General features: G+C 42.4%; 1 protein-coding gene across 1 annotated transcript in view; it reads right to left on the reverse strand.

The window, feature by feature from the left end:
* Nucleotides 1-19,567, reverse strand: part of LOC140732848 (trafficking protein particle complex subunit 3-like) — a 65,311-nt gene that overhangs the window by 15,750 nt on the left and 29,994 nt on the right. The window contains exon 4 of the mRNA XM_073055478.1: nucleotides 5,878-5,977. Coding sequence (XP_072911579.1) covers nucleotides 5,878-5,977 — 100 coding nt within the window. The remainder of the gene's footprint in view (nucleotides 1-5,877; nucleotides 5,978-19,567) is intronic.

The raw sequence follows: 19,567 nt of genomic DNA on the forward strand, positions 1-19,567 counted from the left end.
ATAGGGCAGGACACCTTTACAACACACACCTCCAGTCTCATCTCATTGATTGGAATACCTGACTCCAAATAGCTTTTTTGGATGGCATTACCCCAGAGGTTCACATACTTTTTTTGAACCTAGACTGTGATTACTTAAATAATGTACTCAGTATTGATGAGAAGAAGTACAATTGTTTGAGTGTTATTAGTTTAGGCAGATTGTGTATGTCTATTATTGTGACTTAGATGAAGATCAGACCACATTTTATGAGTAACTAATGCAGAAAACCAGGTAACTGCAAAGGGTTCATAAATTTTTCTTGCAACTTATATATGGGTTTCCAGAAGGTCATTTGATAATGTGTAACACAATTGATCACTGGAGCAGATAAGAATATGAGAGATAATAGGTAATCTGTAGAGGATTGGCTAACCCAGTAGTCTTCAACGTGGGCTGTGGAGGATTTTGTAGGAGCTACAAGTAAAAAATAAGAAACTGGGGACCACAGGAGTTTCTAAATGGACCAAATAAGTTTATTGCTTCAATTTGTATATATTATACATTCTCTGATATTAAATGGAACTTTTAAACCAACAGGGCAGACAAACAATAAATGTGCAAAAGACAAATACTGCAAATACAGAAGATACAAGAAATAATAATAATAAATAAATAAGCAATAAATATTGAGAACACGAGATGAAGAGTCCTTGAAAGTGAGTCCATAGGTATTGGGAACGTTTCAGTGATGGGGTGAGTGAAGTTATCTCCTCTGGTTAAAGTGCCTGATGATTGGTGGATCATTAGGAAGACACGTAAAATGCACTGAACTAGATAGTCTCTATGCTACGTTGGCTGTTTTTTTTTTGGCCAAAGCTTTGGTTAAAATTTTGATAATAAACTTTACTTTGGCTTTGAAAACACCCGGAAAGTCCGATGTAAATTCACCACTACGTAGGGAGTGGGGAGTAGTGAGTGGCTTCAGTTTACCTGCTTATAAATTATAAAACCATAGAAATAAGAGCAGGATTAGGCCATTTGGACGCCCCCCCCCCCCAAATCTGTTTATTATCCCTCTCAACCCCATTCTCCTGCCTTCTTTCCATAACCTTACTAATCAAGAACCTATCAAACTCCACTTTAAATATACCCAATCACTTATCCTCTATAGACATCTGCGTCAATGAATTCCACAGATTCAACACCCTCTGGCCAAAGAAATTCCTGCTCATCTCTGTTCTGAAGGGACGTCCTTCTATTCTGAGGCTGTGCCCTCTGGTTGCAGACTCCCCATTAATGGAAATATGTTCCCTATGTCCACTTTGTCTAGGCCTTTCTATATTTGATTGGTGTCAATGAGATCATCCCTTATTCTTCTAAGCTCCAGAGAGTGCAGGCCCCAAACCATCAAACACTTCACATACGCTACCTCTTTCATTTTTAGGATCATCCTCGTGAACCTCCTCTGGACCTTCTCCAATGCCAGCACACCTTTTCTTAAATACCATCATCATCATTGTCATTATGTGCTGTGTTGTATGATGTGGATGATCATGGTCTATGACCATGATTGTTCTTGGCAAATTTTTCTACAGAAGTGGCTTGCCATTGCCTTCTGAGCAGTGTCTTTACAAGATGGGTGACCCCAGCCATTATCAATACCCTTCAGAGATTGTCTGCTTGGTATCAGTGGTTGCGTAACCAGGACTTGTGATATGCACTAGTTGCTTATACAACCATCCACTTCCTGCTCCCATGGCTTCACGTGACCCTGATCTGGGGGCGAAGTTGCTGCTACACTTTGACCAAGGGTGGCCTGCAGGCTAGCAGAGGGAAGGAGTGCCTTATACCTCCTTTGGTATCTAAACCCTGCCCCCCAGTTTCTCAGATAAGGGGCCCAAAACTGCTCACAATACTCCAAATGCAGTCTGACCAATGCCTTATGAAGCCTTAGCACTTCATCCTTGCTGTTATAATCTAGGCCTCTCAAAATGAGTTGCCTTCCTTACACCAACTCAACATGCAAGTTACCCTGTAGGAAACCTTGCACTAGTGCAGATTATTGTCCATGTAGGACATTAAGCTTTTCCTCTTACAGCATAGAAGTCATTGACCATTGACTGGAAGAAGAGAATTGGGATTCCTAATTTGCAAGTCCATATTGGGTTGAGCTGTTCTCTGATCTTGGCAATTTACTTACGAACATTCTGTCACAATAGACAATAGGTGCAGAAGTAGACCATTCGGCCCTTTGAGCCTGCACTGCCATTTTGAGATCATGGCTGATCATCTACTATCAATACCCGGTTCCTGCCTTGTCCCCATATCACTTGATTCCCCTATCCATAAGATACCTATCTAGCTCCTTCTTGAAAGCATCCAGAGAATTGGCCTCCACTGCCTTCCGAGGCAGTGCATTCCACACCCCCACAACTCTCTGGGAGAAGAAGTTTTTCCTTAACTCTGTCCTAAATGACCTACCCCTTATTCTTAAACCATGCCCTCTGGTACTGGACTCTCCCAGCATCTGGAACATATTTCCTGCCTCTATCTTGTCCAATCCCTTAATAATCTTATATGTTTCAATCAGATCCCCTCTCAATCTCCTTAATTCCAGCGTGTTCAAGCCCAGTCTCTCTAACCTCTCTGCATAAGATTGTCCAGACATCCCAGGAATTAACCTTGTGAATCTACGCTGCACTTCCTCTACAACCAGGATGTCCTTCCTGTAGAGTATGTCCTCCTCACCATATGAGGAGACATCATCGGTGCACTGTTAATTGCGATGTGTCCTCTGAATGCTTGGCCTGCATATGCTTATCAATCAGCTGGATGCTTGTCATTACTGAAACTGATTTCTGATTTTGGGAAGAAATCTCGTTGCTGATTGGGTGAAATTCACGTGTTGCGGTCTGGAATTTTGCCTGCATGGCTCATAAATAGGATTGAGGTCTACATGTCTGTTTACAGAATTGTTCACGGGAAGCCACACCTCAAGGGATTCTCTTGCATGCCGCGTGTTTGGTTGCGCGATGGTTTTCTCTGATGCCCAGTGGAATTCGTGCCTCTTTGATCTTCATGGATAGACACTTGGGAGAGTTGGTCATGCCACGTAACAGCCAGTTGAGGTTCATGGAAATAAACTGCCAAGATCAGAGGACAACTCAACCACCCGATCTTCCGATTTATTTCCAAGTTCATATCGCTAGTTCTGTTGCTGGCTTCACCAATCTCTGAATGAGATGAGCACAGACCACACCTCTCATAAAACACTCAGAGAAGATCTCAGGAAGGATCAGATACAACCCCCATCAGAATCCGAAAGAAAATGGTGGCCCAGAGGTGTAAAAGTCTGATAGAATTAATAAGATATTACGAGATCATTATTGATCTCAGGAAAGGAATGAATGACATTTGCAATTCAGATTTTCCACTTGGCATATTGTGGAATAGTTAATGCATCAGAACTGTCACATTATTATTAATGCAAATGCACTTTATCGACTGCAATCATTTTAATGCTACTCAAAATCCATCAATATTTAAACTGGTCTCTGCATCACATCAGGATTTATAAACATCTTGCAATTTTGGGATGTGCTTGTGTATATAAATAACAGGCTAATGTTAAAGGGGGCCAAGGCTGTAAGAAGGGAGGACAGGACAGTTTTGTATGAGGGAACTTCATGGAGCTCTCTGATGCAGTCAACCAAAGCAAAAAGACGATGGAACAGCAGATGTGTTGTGAATGGGCTGCAATACTGGAAAAAGGTGAGGAGAGGGTCAACAATCGAGAAGACCATAAGATATAGGAGCAGAATTAGGCCTTCAGACCAATTACTGCTCTGCATTCCATCATGCCTGATTTATTATCCATCTCAAGCCCAGTCTCCTGCCTTCTCCCAGTAATCTTTGTCATCCTTACTAGTCAAAAACTTATCAACTTCCACTTTAAATATACCCAAATGACTTGGCCTCCACAGCTGTCTGTGGCAATGAATTCCACAGATTCACCACCCTCTGGCTGAAGAAATTCCTCCTTATCTCTGTTCTAAAAGGATATCCCTCTTTTCTGAGTCTGTGTCCTCTGGTCCTAGACTCCCTTGCTATAGGAAACATCCTCTCCACGTCCACCCAATCTAGGCCTTTCACTATTCAATAGTTTTCAATGAGAAAATCTCATTGAGTTCTCCCTCATTCCTATAGATTCCAGTGACTACAGGCCCTGAGCCATCAAGCACTCCTCATATATTAACCCTTTAATTCCCAGAATAATTCTTGAGAACTGCAACTGGACCTTCTCCAATGCCAACATGTCCTTTCTTAGATAAGGGACCCTAGATTGGAATAAGGATTGGATTGAAGGCCAAAGAGCATGGATGATAGAGTTAGTTGATGAGGTGTTGGGGGTCAAGGGGGTTATGGGGTATGCAGTTTGCACAATTTGCTTTTTGCACATGGGAGGTGTGGGTTTGATTGATGTTTTTGTTGCTGTTTGCACAATTTTTTTGCGTGGGGGGGGGTGATGTTTTTCTTTGAACTGACTTCCACGGTTTTCTTTGCTTTGTGGCAGTCTGCAGAAGCCAAATCTCAGAGGTGAATACCGCATACATACTTTGTTAATACATGTACCTTGAACCCAGATAACGGCCCTAATGGAGGAGGTCAGAGCAGAAGGTCGATAGGTGCTTTTTGGAGACGTTGGAGTAGCCACCCGTTTGGTGAAGTTGAGAGATGTCAGTGTGAGATTGGAAAGGCCATGGCGAAGGAAGAGAATCAGAGGGGTAAGAAGGAGGATGGAAGATATGAGGAGGAAGATCAGAAAGCTTGCGGGGGACTGTGTTAGGAGTGCTGAGGAGGGAAGGAGGGAAGAATCAGAAAGATGAGGTACAGGGCAGGACATTGAAATCAGAAGTGTGATGCCATGGTTGAGAGGAAGATCAGTTTAAAGTCCCAGGGAAATGGATGGGAACTGGGTAAGTGTACGAAAGCTAATGCCAGCCCACAAGCAGCGCTGGACTTAACACCTATACACAGTATGGACCTTCCCATTAGCTGCTCAACCCTTAGGAAGCCCGGCCAGATGTATGAAACATATCCAGAGTATCTGTGTCACCACTGCTGCCAAATAATATTCCATAGATGGGCCAGCATGCCAATGCTGGGCTCAAAGACCTACTTCTGTGTGTATTTCAACAAGCAATTCAATCTTTGAGAGCATATTCGTCACTGTGTCTATGAAAAATGGATGGGTACATCACACTAGGATTGGCACAGACTTTATCTATACTCAATGGCCACCTGTACACCGGATCGTTAGTGCAAATATCTGATCAACTAATCATGTGACCGTAACTCAATGCATGAAGGCTTGTCGACATGGTGAAGAGGTTCGTTCATTGCTCAGACCAAACATCAGAATGGGGAAGAAATGTGATCTAAGTGACTTCGACTGTGGAATGATCGTTGGTGCCAGATGGGGTGGTTTGAGTATCCTGGAAACTGCTGATCTCCTGGGATTTTCATGGACAACTGTCTCTAGAGTTTATAGAGAATGGTGCAAAATACAAAATAAAACATCCAGTGATGGGCAATTCTGTGGGTGAAGACACCTTGTTAATGAGAGAGGTCAGAGGAGAGTAGTCAGACTGGTTCAAACTGATAGAAAGTGACAGTAACTCAAATAACCACACATAACAACAGTGGTGTACAGAAGAGCGTCTCTGAACCACACAACATGTCGAACCTTGAAGTGGATACACAACAAGCTTTATTTGGCACAGGAGGTACCTAATAAAGTGGCCACAACATGTAGTTAATTTTGTAACATTTCATAATTCCCAGATCCACCCATTTTGCAGGTTAAATCCCCTGATACATGCAAGCAAATGTTACCTTAGCAATGACTTCCGCCGTGTCATGGAAATTACGGCATTGTGTAATGTTTGACCGAGCTAGAAAGTCTTCTACCAGTCTTGAACCTATATGGTATCCCCTTTAAAGCAAAGAAAGAGAAAAGGTGTGAGAAATTTCCCTGCAGGAGGAGTTGGTAAACTTGTAGGGCTCATTAACACGGGAAGCGGTTGAGGTGAAGGGCTGAGATACAGAGAGAAACTAGATAAGTGTATGAGTGAAATGGAATAACAACAAAACCTGAGCAAAGTGGGCACCCAACCTAATTCCATTTCCCATTCCCATTCTAGCATGTCAGTCCATGGTCTCCTCCACTGTCATGACGAGTCCACACTCAGGTTGGAGGAGCAACACTTCATACTCTGTCTGGGTAGCCTCCAACCTGAAGGCATGAAGTTGATTTCTCAAACTTCTGATACTGACCCCCCCCCCCCAACTCTGCTTCACCATTCCCCATCCCCTTTTCCCTCTCTCGCCTTATCTCCTTTCCAGTCCATCACCCCCCTCTGGTTTTCCTTCTCCTTTACTTTCTTCCATGGCTTCTGTCCTCTCCTATAAGATACCCCCTGCTCCAGCCCTGTATCTCTTTTACTAATCAACTTCCCAGCTCTTTACTTCCCCCTCCCAGTTTTACCTATCACCTAGTGGTTCTTCCTCCCCTGCCCCACCTTCATCTTTTATTCTCCAGTCCTGATGAAGGTTCTTGGCCCGAAACATTGACTGTACTCTTTTCCATCGATGCTGCCTGGCCTGCTGAGTTCCTCCAGCATTTTGTGTGTGTTGAATGTAATTCAGCAAGACTTTGAAAGGTAGGTAGATTCAGACTCAGGTTCAGATGTATTTATCATGTACGTCGAAACGTGCACCTAAGGGTGTGCTGGGGTCAGCCTGCAAGTGTCACCGCACTTCCTGGTGCCAACATAGCCTGCCCAGAATGCTGAGCAGAACAACACAGAACACAACAAGCAACAAAACAACAACAGCAGAACGAGATCTGTTCCTCCCTCCCACCCACACACATCCACGGACAGTCCCCCCAACTCCAGGGCAACTCTCCATTCTCTGGTCCCCGGTCCTCAACTTCCAGACTTGCAATTGAACTTTGGGTTTCAATCCTTGGTATTGACTCTTGGTCTAGCTGATGATTGGACCCCGAATTCCAGGCACAAAATCTGGGCTCACTGGCTCCCTGTGCCCCTTGCTCACATGGACTTCCAATAGAATGGATAGGGCAGGTGTGGTGTACCAATGGCCTCTTTTAGTGCTGTATAGTCACTGTAATCATTGGTGAATTACAACACCTCTAGAACTACGAGGCTAAAGCAACTACTTACGATGGTTTAGTTTGAGGAAGAGACCGCTTCTGATCCTACTCCTCTCATATCACAACTCAAAATCCTTTCCAATCCTATCTTCCTCTGCACCTACCTCAGAAAAAAAGAAATTCTCTTGGAAATCTTCTTAATCAGTTATTGTAATATTCCTGGAAATTCCATGAATGCTTTTCTCCAGGACTTCTGCCAACCTTTGCCAAAACTATGGCATTCTCTTTCCAGCAAAACTCTTCAGGCAGCTTTTCAATTCCCTCTGCTGCTTCAGGCATTTCCCCGTATCTATTCCCGCAGTCCTCCTCGAGTATCTTCACCCCTTCCCAGAAATGAATAGTACTTTCCTTTCTCTTTACCTACTTTTCCTTAGAGTTCAACATCTGAAGTCCTTCAGAAAATTTTGAATTCTCCCACAATATTCAAGATGTGCTAAGTAAAGGGTTTTCTGTGACTGTAATGCAACATTATTTTCTTTGTTCTTCAGCCTTTGACATGGCTGATCGTACCATCTGCCTTCTCCCTGACTGGATTCTCACCTGTGTGGTCACAGTCTGCTAATTTCCACCAAAGCTTTCTGTTATTTATTTCATTCATTTAGAGTTACAGCACAGAATATGTCCTTCTGAGCCGTGCCGCCTAGCAATCCACCAATTTAACCCCAGCCTAATCATAGGATAACTTTCAGTGACCTATCAATTTACTAACTGGTACACCTTTGGACTGTGGGAGGAAACTGGAGCACCGGGAGGAAACACACGTGCACACCGGAAGGATGTACAAACTTTTTTGCAGAGGATGCCAGAATTGAACTCTGAAATCTGACAGTCCGAGCTGTAATAGCAACACGCTATCAGCCATGCTACAAGTGGTGTCGGTTCCCGTCCCCAGCTTACCCATGTGGACTGATGTTGCAGAGACTCACCACTAGCTCTTTTCTCAATATACGTTGTCTCCATGTGTCCGTCTGTCACCTAATTTTGGATAATCTACAATTACTTACAATTATTAATTAGAGGAAACTAAGGCTTGTCCATAATGACCAATGCAAACCATGCATCTTTATCCTTCAATACCATCCTCAGTTGTCGGTGGCTGAAATTGACCATTTTCAACCTTAGCCTCCAATACAATATCAAACTGAACTATATTCTCACCATAGATGTGCGATATTCTGCAGATGCTGGAAATCCAGAGCAACCCACACAAAATGCTGGAGGAACTCAGTAGGTCAGGCAGCATCTCTAGAAATGAATAACTAGTTGACATTTTGGACCATGATTCTTCTTGAGGACTGAGAAGGAAGGGGAAAGACACCCAAATAAAAAGGGTGGGGGTAGGAGTAGGAGGATAACTAGAAGGTGATAGGTGAAGCCAGGTGGTTGGGAAAGGTCAAGTGCTGGAGAAGAAGGAAGCTGATAAGAGAAGAGAGTGGATGATAGGAGAAACCCAGGTTAGGAGAAACCAGGAGAGGAGGGGACCTGGGGGAAGTGATGGACAGGTGAGAAGAGGTGAAAGGTCAGTATGGGTAACAGAGGAAGAAAGGACAATGGTAGAGACATTTTTTTACTGGAAGGAGAATTTGATATTCATGTCATCAGGTTGGAGGTTGCCCAAAATGTAACTACAACTGCAGCACATCTCCTACTGAATCAAACTTGCCATTCGATCTTCTTTTATATTTGGCAAAATTGACTTTGTTGAAAGATCTGAGGCCCATATCCTAATCCTTGCCAAATTCTCTTCATCTATTTTTGCCCATGCGTTGAGTACCAAAATTGGCTCTCAATTCTCTAGAACTTTAATATTAAAATTCCCCTCATCTTATTTCAATCTTCTCATATATGGGGTCTTTTCTGTTCTGTAACAATATCTGATCTTTCTCAATGCATACCCACACAACTCTGCAAACTCCCAGCCCTGAACACTTAATGATAATGTCATAGACCATCAAATCTTGCCCTCTGAAATTCACTTCCAAATCCCTCTGATTTTCCTGCTCCTTTCCCCCATCACAGTCCTGCTTAAATTCACCTCTTTGTTTAACTTTCTCCATCTCAAGATTCCACAACTTATGAATTAACTTTCAAGACTACAATTCATCATCTTGATAGATATCTATTTATCTACCTACCTATCCATCTGTCTGTTTGTTTGTTTATTTCTTTGGTATTTGCACAGTTTGTCTATATTGCATATGGGATCTTTGTGTGAAGCTTTTCATTAATTCTGTTGTGTATCTACTGTGTATGCCTGCAAGAAAATGAATATCAGAGTGGTATATGGTGACGTATATATGTGTACTTCGATAATAAATTTACTTTGAATTTTGAATTTTTTTGATCATTTCACAGCTCTGAAGTACTTTGGGATAATTTCCTACATACTCTTGAGCAACACACACACCAAATATTGGAGGAACTCAGCAAATCAGGCAGCATCTATGGAGGGGAATAAACAGTTGGTATGTCTGCCTTTCCATTCCAGTCCTGATGAAGGATCTCAGCCTGAAACATTGATAGCTTATTCACTTCCAAGAAAGTTGCCTGACTTGATGGGTTCTTCCAGCATTTTATGTATGTTAGTAGACATCTCCAATGTCAGCAGTATCTCTTGTGTTTATGATTCCTTGTGTACTCTTGTATTTTCCCTCTCTCAGTGAGGTTGTTACAGCTGGGGGTGGTAATGGGGATAAGCTCCCACTACCTATTAAATGCTTCCAGTGACGTTCACCTCAAATAGTTTCTGACCACCTAGTCCAGCTCCTGGTCTTTATATGTGATTTAGCTACTAAGGCCCACAGAGCCATTTCTACTGATAGGAGAAGGGGCAAAGGCAGGTAACTGGTGCCTTAAACCAGTTGCTTCAGGCAGATAGGGCTCGTCAGCTAGGACACAACATCCATGGTCAGCTCTGACCAATGGAGTCTTCAGTTAGAAAGACTTGCATTGTGCTTATCACAGTCTCATGTTATCTCAAAGCATTTCAATAAAGGACTGTTGAACTGTTGTCATGGTTGGAAGGTGAGAAATGCATCAACCATTTTAAAACGTGTTGACCAATTTTATTAAAGGGTAGTAATGACCAGGACATTGGAAATAGCTCCCGATGCTATCGCTACTGTATCTGGTACTGAAGTGAGTTCTCCATTGGTCTGGGTTGATCATGGATATTGCGTCTTAGCTGTCTAGGTAAGCAAACCAGGGCAGTGCAATAAGGAGAGCAACTTGTGGCCCAAGTAGCAATCCCCCTCTCTCCATGCATCTGATGAACTCAAAGGAATGGCAGAGACGATACAGTTTGGCACCAGCTGCGCCACAGGAGTTGCCAGTCTGCATTGAACTCAACGTAGTAACTCCAGCTCCGGAAATTTCCTTGAGGTTTACTCCCAAAGTCTTCCCAATGAGTGGGGAAGTTAGGGAGCAGAGGTTTGAGATCAGAGTTTTCCTTCTCTTAGATAAGCTGCCAACCATGGCTGATAATCCCCAACTGCCTAGACTCACTAGGTTTAAGGTGCCAGTAACCCGCCTTTGCCCCTTTACCTGTTAGTAGAAATGGTTCCACTGGGCTTAGTAGCTAAGCCACATGTGAAGGCCAAGAGCTGGACTTGGCTGTCAGAGGCTATTTGAGTCGCACGCCATTGGGAGCATTTAACAGGTAGTGGGAACTTATCCCTGTTACCACCCCCATCTATATCATCCTTAAGGAACCATTTAGTATTGAAAAATATCGTTTAAAATAAATAAACATTATTAATGGCGATATTAGAGTAGAAATATCAGCAATATTAATGGGTAAACATTTATCATAATTGAGTGATAAGTCTGAATTAATAGCCCTACACCTCCCAGAGGTACTATTGCCCTGAATGAGCCCATGAGAAACTGAGGACTAGAAAATGAATATTTGCCTTTTAAAATGCAATCTATTTGCTATTTTAGTGGTGTTATTTCACAATTTGATGAGTAAATATCATTAAAGTGGCAGGAGGTGACTGGGCTGGTTCTGGGGTTGTGGAGTTACACACACAATATACACACACACACACACACATACACACACACACACACAATTATTTCATAATTCATTGAACATGGTCTCACAGCTAAATAGGGTCATTAAGAAAACATTTTTGGCACAGTGGCCTTCATAGATCAAAGTTTTGAATACAGGAGTTGGGATGTTAAGTTGAAATTGTATAAGACATTGGTGAGGCCTAATTTGGAGTACTGTGTGCAGTTTTGATCACCTACCTACAGGAAAGATGTAAATAAGATTAAAAGAGCAAGGAGAAAATTTACAAGGATGTTTCCAGATCTGGAGGACCTGAGTTACAAGGAAAGATTGAAAAGGTTAGGACTTTATTCCTTGGAACATAGAAGATTGAGAGGAGATTTGTTAGAGGTATATAAAATGATGAGGGGTATAGATAGGGTTAATGCAAGCAGGCTTTTTCCACTGAAGTTGGGTGGGAATACAACTGGAGGTCATGGGTTAAGGGTGAAAGATGAGAAGGTTAAGGGGAACATGAGGGGAAACTTCTTCACTCAGCGGGTCATGAGAGTGTGGAATGAGCTTCCAGTGCAAGTGATGCATATGAGCTCGATTTCAATGTTTACTAAGTTTGGATTGGTACATAGAAGGTAGGGGTATGGAGGGCTATGGTCCCGGTGCATGTTGATTAGACTAAGCAGTTTAAGTGGGTCAACATGGAATGGATGGACCAAAGGTCCTGTTTCTGTGCTGTACTTTTCTATGACTCTAAAATGTTGGAGGAACTCGCTGGGTCAGGCAGCCTCTATGGAGGAGAATACGACGTTGCAGGCTGAGAGCCTTCATTGGGACTGGAGAGGAAAGGGTCAGAAGGCAGAAAAAAGTGGGTCCCAGTCTTGTTGCCAGGGTTGTTACATACACATTTAGAATTCCCAGCAAATCTGAAGCCTCCTTCGAGACACCCCACAGTTGTTCAAACTTCAATGTTCAAAGTAAATTTATTATCAATATACATATATGTCACCATATACAATCCCGAGATTCATTTTCTCATAGACAATCACTGTAAATACTAAGAAATAGGACAGAATCAATGAAAAACTACACACAACAAAGGCAGACAAACAACCAATGTGCAAAAGACAAAGTTGTCCAAATACAAAAATGTTACTGACCTTCTCTACTTCTGATCCACTGATGTGGACCGGCTCACAGACTTTTGACTTCCTCCTCTTGTAGTCAATAATCAGCTCTTTAGTTTGGCTGATGTTGAGTCAGGGGTTGTAGTTGTGGCACCACTTAGCCAGATTTTCATTCCTCCTCCGAAATGCTGATTCATCTTTTGTTCGGCCAACAACAGTGGTGTCGTCAGCAAACTTCAATATGGCATTGAAACTGCACTTAGCCGCTCAGTCATAAGTTTGTTAGATTGTTTGTCCCTTTGTTTGTTTGTTTGTTTATTTGTTGATTGATTGAGATACAGCATGGAATAGACCCTTCAGCTCCATCAAGACACACTGCCCAGCAGTCCCCTGAGTTACTTCTAGCCTAATCATTGGACAATTTACAATGACCAATTAACCTACCAACTAGCACATCTTTGGACTGTGGGAGGAAACCAGAGCATCCAGAGCAAAACCACATGGTCACAGGGAGAACGTACAAATTCCTTATAGGTAGCTGTGGAAATTGAACCCTGGTCACTGGTACTGTAAAGCTTTGTGCTAACCACTACAGTGAGAAGAGCGGGGTCTAAGCAAATAAGAACATAAGAAATAGGAGCAGGAGTAGGCCATCCAGCCCATCGAACCTGCCCCGCTGTTCAATAAGATCATGGCTGATCTGTCCGTAAACTCAGCTCCAACTCCCTGCCTTTTCCCCATTCCCTTAATTCCCTTACTTTGTAAAAATCTATCTAACTGTATCTTAAATATATTTAGTGAAAAAGCCTCAACTGCTTCCCTGGGCAGAGAATTCCGCAGATTCACCACTCTCTGGGAAAAACAGTTTCTCCTCATCTCTGTCCTAAATTTTGTCTGGGGTATCTTAAGGCGATGTCCCCTATTTCTAATCTCACCCACCAATGGAAACAACTTTCCTACTTCTTTCTTATCTATCCCTTTCAAAATTTTGTATGTTTCTATAAGATCCCCTCTCATTCTTCTGAATTCCAGAGAGTATAGTCCCAGGTGACTCAATCTCTCCTCAATCTCCCCTTCATCTCTGGAATCAACGTGGTGAACCTCCTCTGCACTGCCTCCAAAGCCAGTATATCCTTCCTCAAGTATGGAGACCAGAACTGCACACAGTACTCCAGGTGCGGCCTCACCAGTACCCTGTATAGTTGCAGCATGACCTCCCTGCTCTTGAATTCAATCCCTCTAGCAATGAAGCAAAACAATCTAGCAAAACATTCCGTTTGCCTTCTTAATAACCTGTTGTACTGCAAGCCAACTTTTTGCGATTCATGAACAAGCACTCCCATGTCCCTCTGCACAACAGCATGCTGCAATCTTTCACCATTTAAATAATAATCTGCTCTTCTATTATTCCTTCCAAAGTGGATGATCTCGCATTTACCAACGTTGTATTCCATCTGCCAGACCTTGGCCCACTCACTTAACCTATCTATATCCCTCTGCAGACTCTCCACATCCTCTGTACAATTTGTTTTTCCACTCAGTTTAGTGTCATCAGCAAATTTTGCTATGCTATACTCAATCCCCTCTTCCAAATCATCAAGGTAAATGGTGAACAGCTGCGGGCCCAGCACCGACCCCTGCGGCACCCCACTCACCATTGACTGCCAACCAGAGAAACACCCATTTATACCAACTCTCTGCCTTCTATCAGTTAACCAATCCACTATCCATGCCAATACACTTCCTCTGACTCCATGCATCCTTATCTTATTTATGAGTTTCTTGTGCAGCACCTTATTGAATGCCTTCTGGAAATCCAAGTACATGACATCCACCTGTTCCTCTCTATCCACTGCACTCATTATATCCTCAAAGAACTCCAGTAAGTTTGTCAGACAGAACCTGCCCTTTCTGAATCCATGCTGTGTCTGTCTAATGGAACCACTCCTTTCTAAATATTTCACTATTTCTTCCTTAATGACAGCTTCAAGCATCTTCCTGACTACAGATGTTAAGCTAACTGGCCTATAGTTGCCTGACTTTTGCCTACATCCTTTTTTAAAAAGTGGCGTGACATTTGCTGTCTTCTAAACTGCCGGGACCTGCCCAGAGTCTAGAGAATTTTGGTAAATGATTACCAATGCATCTACTATAACTTCCGCCAGTTCCCTCAGCACCCTGGGATGCATTCCATCAGGACTAGGGAACTTATCTACCTTCAGGCCCTCTAGTTTGCTCATCACTATCTCTTTAGTGACAGTGATTTTATCTAGGACCTCACTTCCCATTTTGTCCATAACATCATTCTGTGGCATATTAGACGTGTCCTCCACCGTGAAGACTGACACTAAATAGTCGTTCAATGCCTCAGCCATTTCCTTATCACCCAATATCAATTTCCCCTTCTTGTCTTCCAAGGGACCTACGTTGACTTTAGCCACCCTCTTCTGCTTTACATATTTATAAAAACTTTTGCTATCTGTTTTTATATTTTGTGCTAATTTACCTTCATACTCTATCTTCCCTTTCCTTATTTCTTGCTTAGTTGTTCTCTGTTGCTTTTTAAAGTTTTCCCAATTCTCCAGTCTCCAACTACTCTTTGCAACTTTGTACACATGAGCTTTTAATTTGATCCTATCTTCTATTTCCTTAGTTGTTCAAGGCTGACTCTCCCCACACTTACTGTCCTTACTTTTGACTGGAATATACTTTTGCTGAGCACTGTGAAAAATCTCTTTGAAAGCATTCCATTGTTCCTCAACTGTCCTACCAAAGAGCCTGTGCTCCCAATCCACATTAGCCAACTCCTCCCTCATCCTGTTGTAGTCTCCCTTGTTCAAGCATAATACACTAGTTTTAGATCTAACTATTTCATTCTGCATCTGTATGCGAAATACAATCATACTATGATCACTCTTTCCAAGAAGATCCCTGACTACAAGATCGTTAATCTTATCTGTCTCATTGCACGGGACTAGATCTAAGATAGCATTTTCCCTTATAGGTTCACTAATATGCTGCTCAAGAAAGCCATCACGGATGCATTCTATGAAGTCCTCCTCAAGTCTTCTTGACGAACCTTATTCACCCAGTCTATGTGGAAGTTAAAACCCTCCATGACAACTGCCATTCTGTTCTTACAAGCCTCTGCCACTGCAATATTTTTATTAGGTGGCCTGTAGACAACTCCCTCCAGTGATTTTTTTCCCTTTACGATTCTTAACCTCTACCCAGATGGACTCAACATTCTGCTCCATAGATCTCATATCGTCTCTCACAATCACCCTGATCTCATCCTTAATTAAGAGCGCCACCCCATCTCCTTTGCCTTCCTGCCTATCTTTCCGTATTACCTGATACGCTTGGATATTTAATTCCCAGTCATCTCCACCTTGCAACCAGGTGTCTGTAATGGTCACTAAATCATATGCATTGGTACTGATCTGTGCCACAAGTTCACTAACCTTGTTTCTAATGATATGGGCATTTAGATAAAGTGCCCTTATACTCATTGTCCTTTTAGAATCTAGTGACCTTTGCGATTTTTGCTTTTTACTTTTATGCACTCTACTCTTACTTTTTTCTTCACTAACTCTAGTTTTGGTCTCTGCATCACTTCCCTCTTCTTTTCTGTGTGTGTTCCCATCCCCCTGCCATATTAGTTTAAAACCTCCCCAACAGCACGAGCAAACAATCCCCCTTGGACATTGATCCTGGACCTGCCCAGATGTAGACCGTCCGGACATTACTGGTCCCACCTCCCCCAGAAGTGGTTCCAATACCCCAGGAATCTGAAACTCTCCTTCCTGCACCACCGCTCAAGCCACATCTTCATTCTACTATCCTGCTATTCCAACTCTGGCTAGCTCGTGGCACCGGTAATAATCCTGAGATCATTACCTTTGAGGTCCTACTCTTTAATTTATCTCCTAGCTCCCTAAATTCAGCTTGTAGGACCTCATCCGGCTTTCTTCCTATGCCGTTAGTACATACATGCACCACGACAGCTGGCTGCTCACTCTCCCCTTTTAGAATGCCCTGCAGCCTCTCCGAAAAATCTCTGACCCTTGCACCCGGGAGGCAACACACCGTACGGCCCCGTGGTGCACCTGTGCTGATGGAGATCCAAACTGACTGGGGTCTGGAAGTGAGGAAATTGAAGATCTAATTGCACAAGGAGGTATTGAGGCCGATGTCTTGAAGCTCATTGATTAGTTTGAGGGGATGGTTATTTGAATGCAGAGCTGTAGTCAATGAAGAGCATCCTGAGGTATACATCTTCACTGTCCAGATGGTGTGTGCTGTACAAATAGCAAATTAGGAATTCATAATATGGAGATGGTAGCAACAATGACAGAGTGGAGGGCTGCCAGGTGAATGAAGGAATGCACCACATCACATATCCAGCGCAAAGTTTGTTGCCGCTTTAGAACTAGGCTGAAAGAGTTGCCTTACAATTCACCTTCTTGAAATGTTCCTGAATCTGCTAATTAAGTGTTGAAGAGTCCTTATCTACACTTCTTTTTAAATGGCTTGTCTTCTCAGAGACTTGAAATAATCTTTTCAGGCAAAAAGGTTTCATTTGTGTGTTCGAACATGACTCAAGGGAGACTGCGTGGGAGAAGTTACCCTTTCCGAACCTCAGTCTTATTCCACTCAGAGACACAGAGCCAACTTTCCATTCTTTCATCAAGAGTTCTGCCAGTGAGCCACTTAACTGGCCTGTCATTGCCAACAAGGGAAAATAGTTTAACTGTGAGTAAGCGGTTTTAACCCTGCCGTATGGAAGTGTGATCTCTCACCTCAAAACAAAATCAGACTTGCGTGTTTCCCAATTAGCTTTATCAGGCGGATGTTTTATGAAAAGCTTACGGGAAATTCATTTCATCACAGTAATTCAATATAAAGTTAAAAGTTTAACATGTGACTCTTATCCTCACTGATGATTTACTGTAAAAAATTATAATTACTTGTTTAAAATTCCTTAAATTGAGTCAATAATTATCATTAAAATCCACAGAGACCACTTTATTGGAATAGATTTGTTAGTCATAGATCTCATCCTTGCTTTCATGTTATTATGTGTTATAGAACATAGAATAGTACAGCACATTACAGGCCCTTCAGCCCACAATGTTGTGCCGACCCTCAAACCCTGCCTCCCATATAACCCCCCGCCTTAAATTCCTCCATATACCTGTCTAGTAGTCTCTTAAACTTCATTAGTGTATCCACCTCCACCACTGACTCTGGCAGTGCATTCCACGCAAGAACCACTCTCTGAGTGAAAAACCTTCCTCTAATATCCCCTTGAACTTCCCTCCCCCTTACCTTAAAGCCATGTCCTCTTGTACTGAGCAGTGGTGCCCTGGGGAAGAGGCGCTGGCTGCCACTCTGTCTAATCCTGTTAATATCTTGTACACCTCTATCATGTCTCCTCTCATCCTCCTTCTCTCCAAAGAGTAAAGCCCTAGCTCCCTTAATCTCTGATCATAATCCATACTCTCTAAACCAGGCAGCATCCTGGTAAATCTCCTCTGTACCCTCTCCAATGCTTCCACAACCTTCCTATGTTATGTGTGTTATGTATACTACAGAGCTTTACATCCTGGTTCAGAGAAACGCTCTCATTTGATGGTATAAATGTATATAGTTAAATGACAATAAACTTGACTTGACTTGATATACTTGTACACCTGCTCGTTAATGCAAATACAATACCTAATCAGCCAATCGTGTGGCAGAAACTCAATGTAGACAAGCACACAGACATGGTCAAGAGCTTCAGTCGTTGTTCAGACCAAACATCAGAATGGGGAAGGAATGTGTCCAAGTGACTTTGACTGTAGAACTATTGTTGGTGCCAGAATTTACAGAGAATGGTGTGAAAAACAAAAAAATTCACATCCAGTGAGTGGCAGTTCTGCAGGTGAAAATGGTTTGTTAATGAGACAGGTCAGAGGAGAGTGGCCAGATTGGTTCAAGCTGACAGGAAGGTGACAGTAACTCAGATAACCAAGTGTTACACCAGTGTTGTGTGGAAGAACTTCACTGAATGCACAACATGTTGAAACTTGAAGTGGATGGACTACAGCAGGAGATGACCATAAGCATACACTCAGTGGCCACTTTATTAGGTACAGGAGATATTTAATACCTCAGTGACCACTGAGTGTGTTTCGTTAAAATATAAAACACAATGAAGAGTAAAGTTATCAAGCGGTTCAGTGGTTTATTACTGCGTAACACAACTCCTGAGTCACTGACAAACTAATTAAGGCTTATAGTCAGAATCAGGTTTAATATCACTGACGTTATCTTTGCTTTTTGGTAAATTTGTAGCTTTGTGGCAGTAGTACATCGTAATACATAAAATACTACCAATTACAATAAGAAATATATATATATAAATAAATTAGGTTAAATTATTGCAAAAGAAGACCAAAAGTAATGGGGTAACATTCATGAGTTCATTGTCTGTTCAGCAATCTGATGGCAGCGGGAAAGAAGTTCTGCCTAAAGCTTCAGGCTCCTGTACCTCATCCTTGATGGTACCACGAGAGAAAGGAATATGCTGGGTGATGGATGCTGCTTTTCTGAGACATCGCCTTTTGAAGATGTCCTGAATGTATGGGAGGCCAGTGCCCATGCTGGAGCTGGCTGAGTCCACAACAGTCTGCAGTTTTTTCCAATCCTGGGCAGTGGCCCCTCCATACCAGAAGCTGATGAAACCAGTTAGAATGCTGTTCACGGTACATCTGTAGTAATCTATGAGAGTCTTTGGTTTCTTTGATGTCTCTTACACATGCTAGTGATCATCTCAGAAGATGCAGACAACTTTTTTTTTGAACTGGTAACTTCATGAAAGTCAGAACTTGTGACTAGTTAGGGTACAGTTTAGAGAAATAGCCTATGCTCTTCTAGCCCTTTCTCTCATCTCCACTCCAATCTAGCAATGAAATCCTCCTTAATTTTACCCTCTTTTGCAATACACATTATTCTGTCAAAAAGTGCCAAGAATATAGTTCTAGTGGGCGTAGATGGAATTAGTCTGAAGTAGATTTAGAACACATTTCAGGAAAAATGCCTTTACTACATAAGTACAGAGACTGTGAGGAAAGTACTGTTTTTGACTTACAAGTTCTTGAATAATATGCACTTTATTTTGTTTTATTAATTGATAAAGATTAGCGTGTACATCAAAATATAGAG

Source organism: Hemitrygon akajei, chromosome 9 (assembly GCF_048418815.1).
Source record: "Hemitrygon akajei chromosome 9, sHemAka1.3, whole genome shotgun sequence".
In the NCBI taxonomy this organism is placed as follows: Eukaryota; Metazoa; Chordata; class Chondrichthyes; order Myliobatiformes; family Dasyatidae; genus Hemitrygon; species Hemitrygon akajei.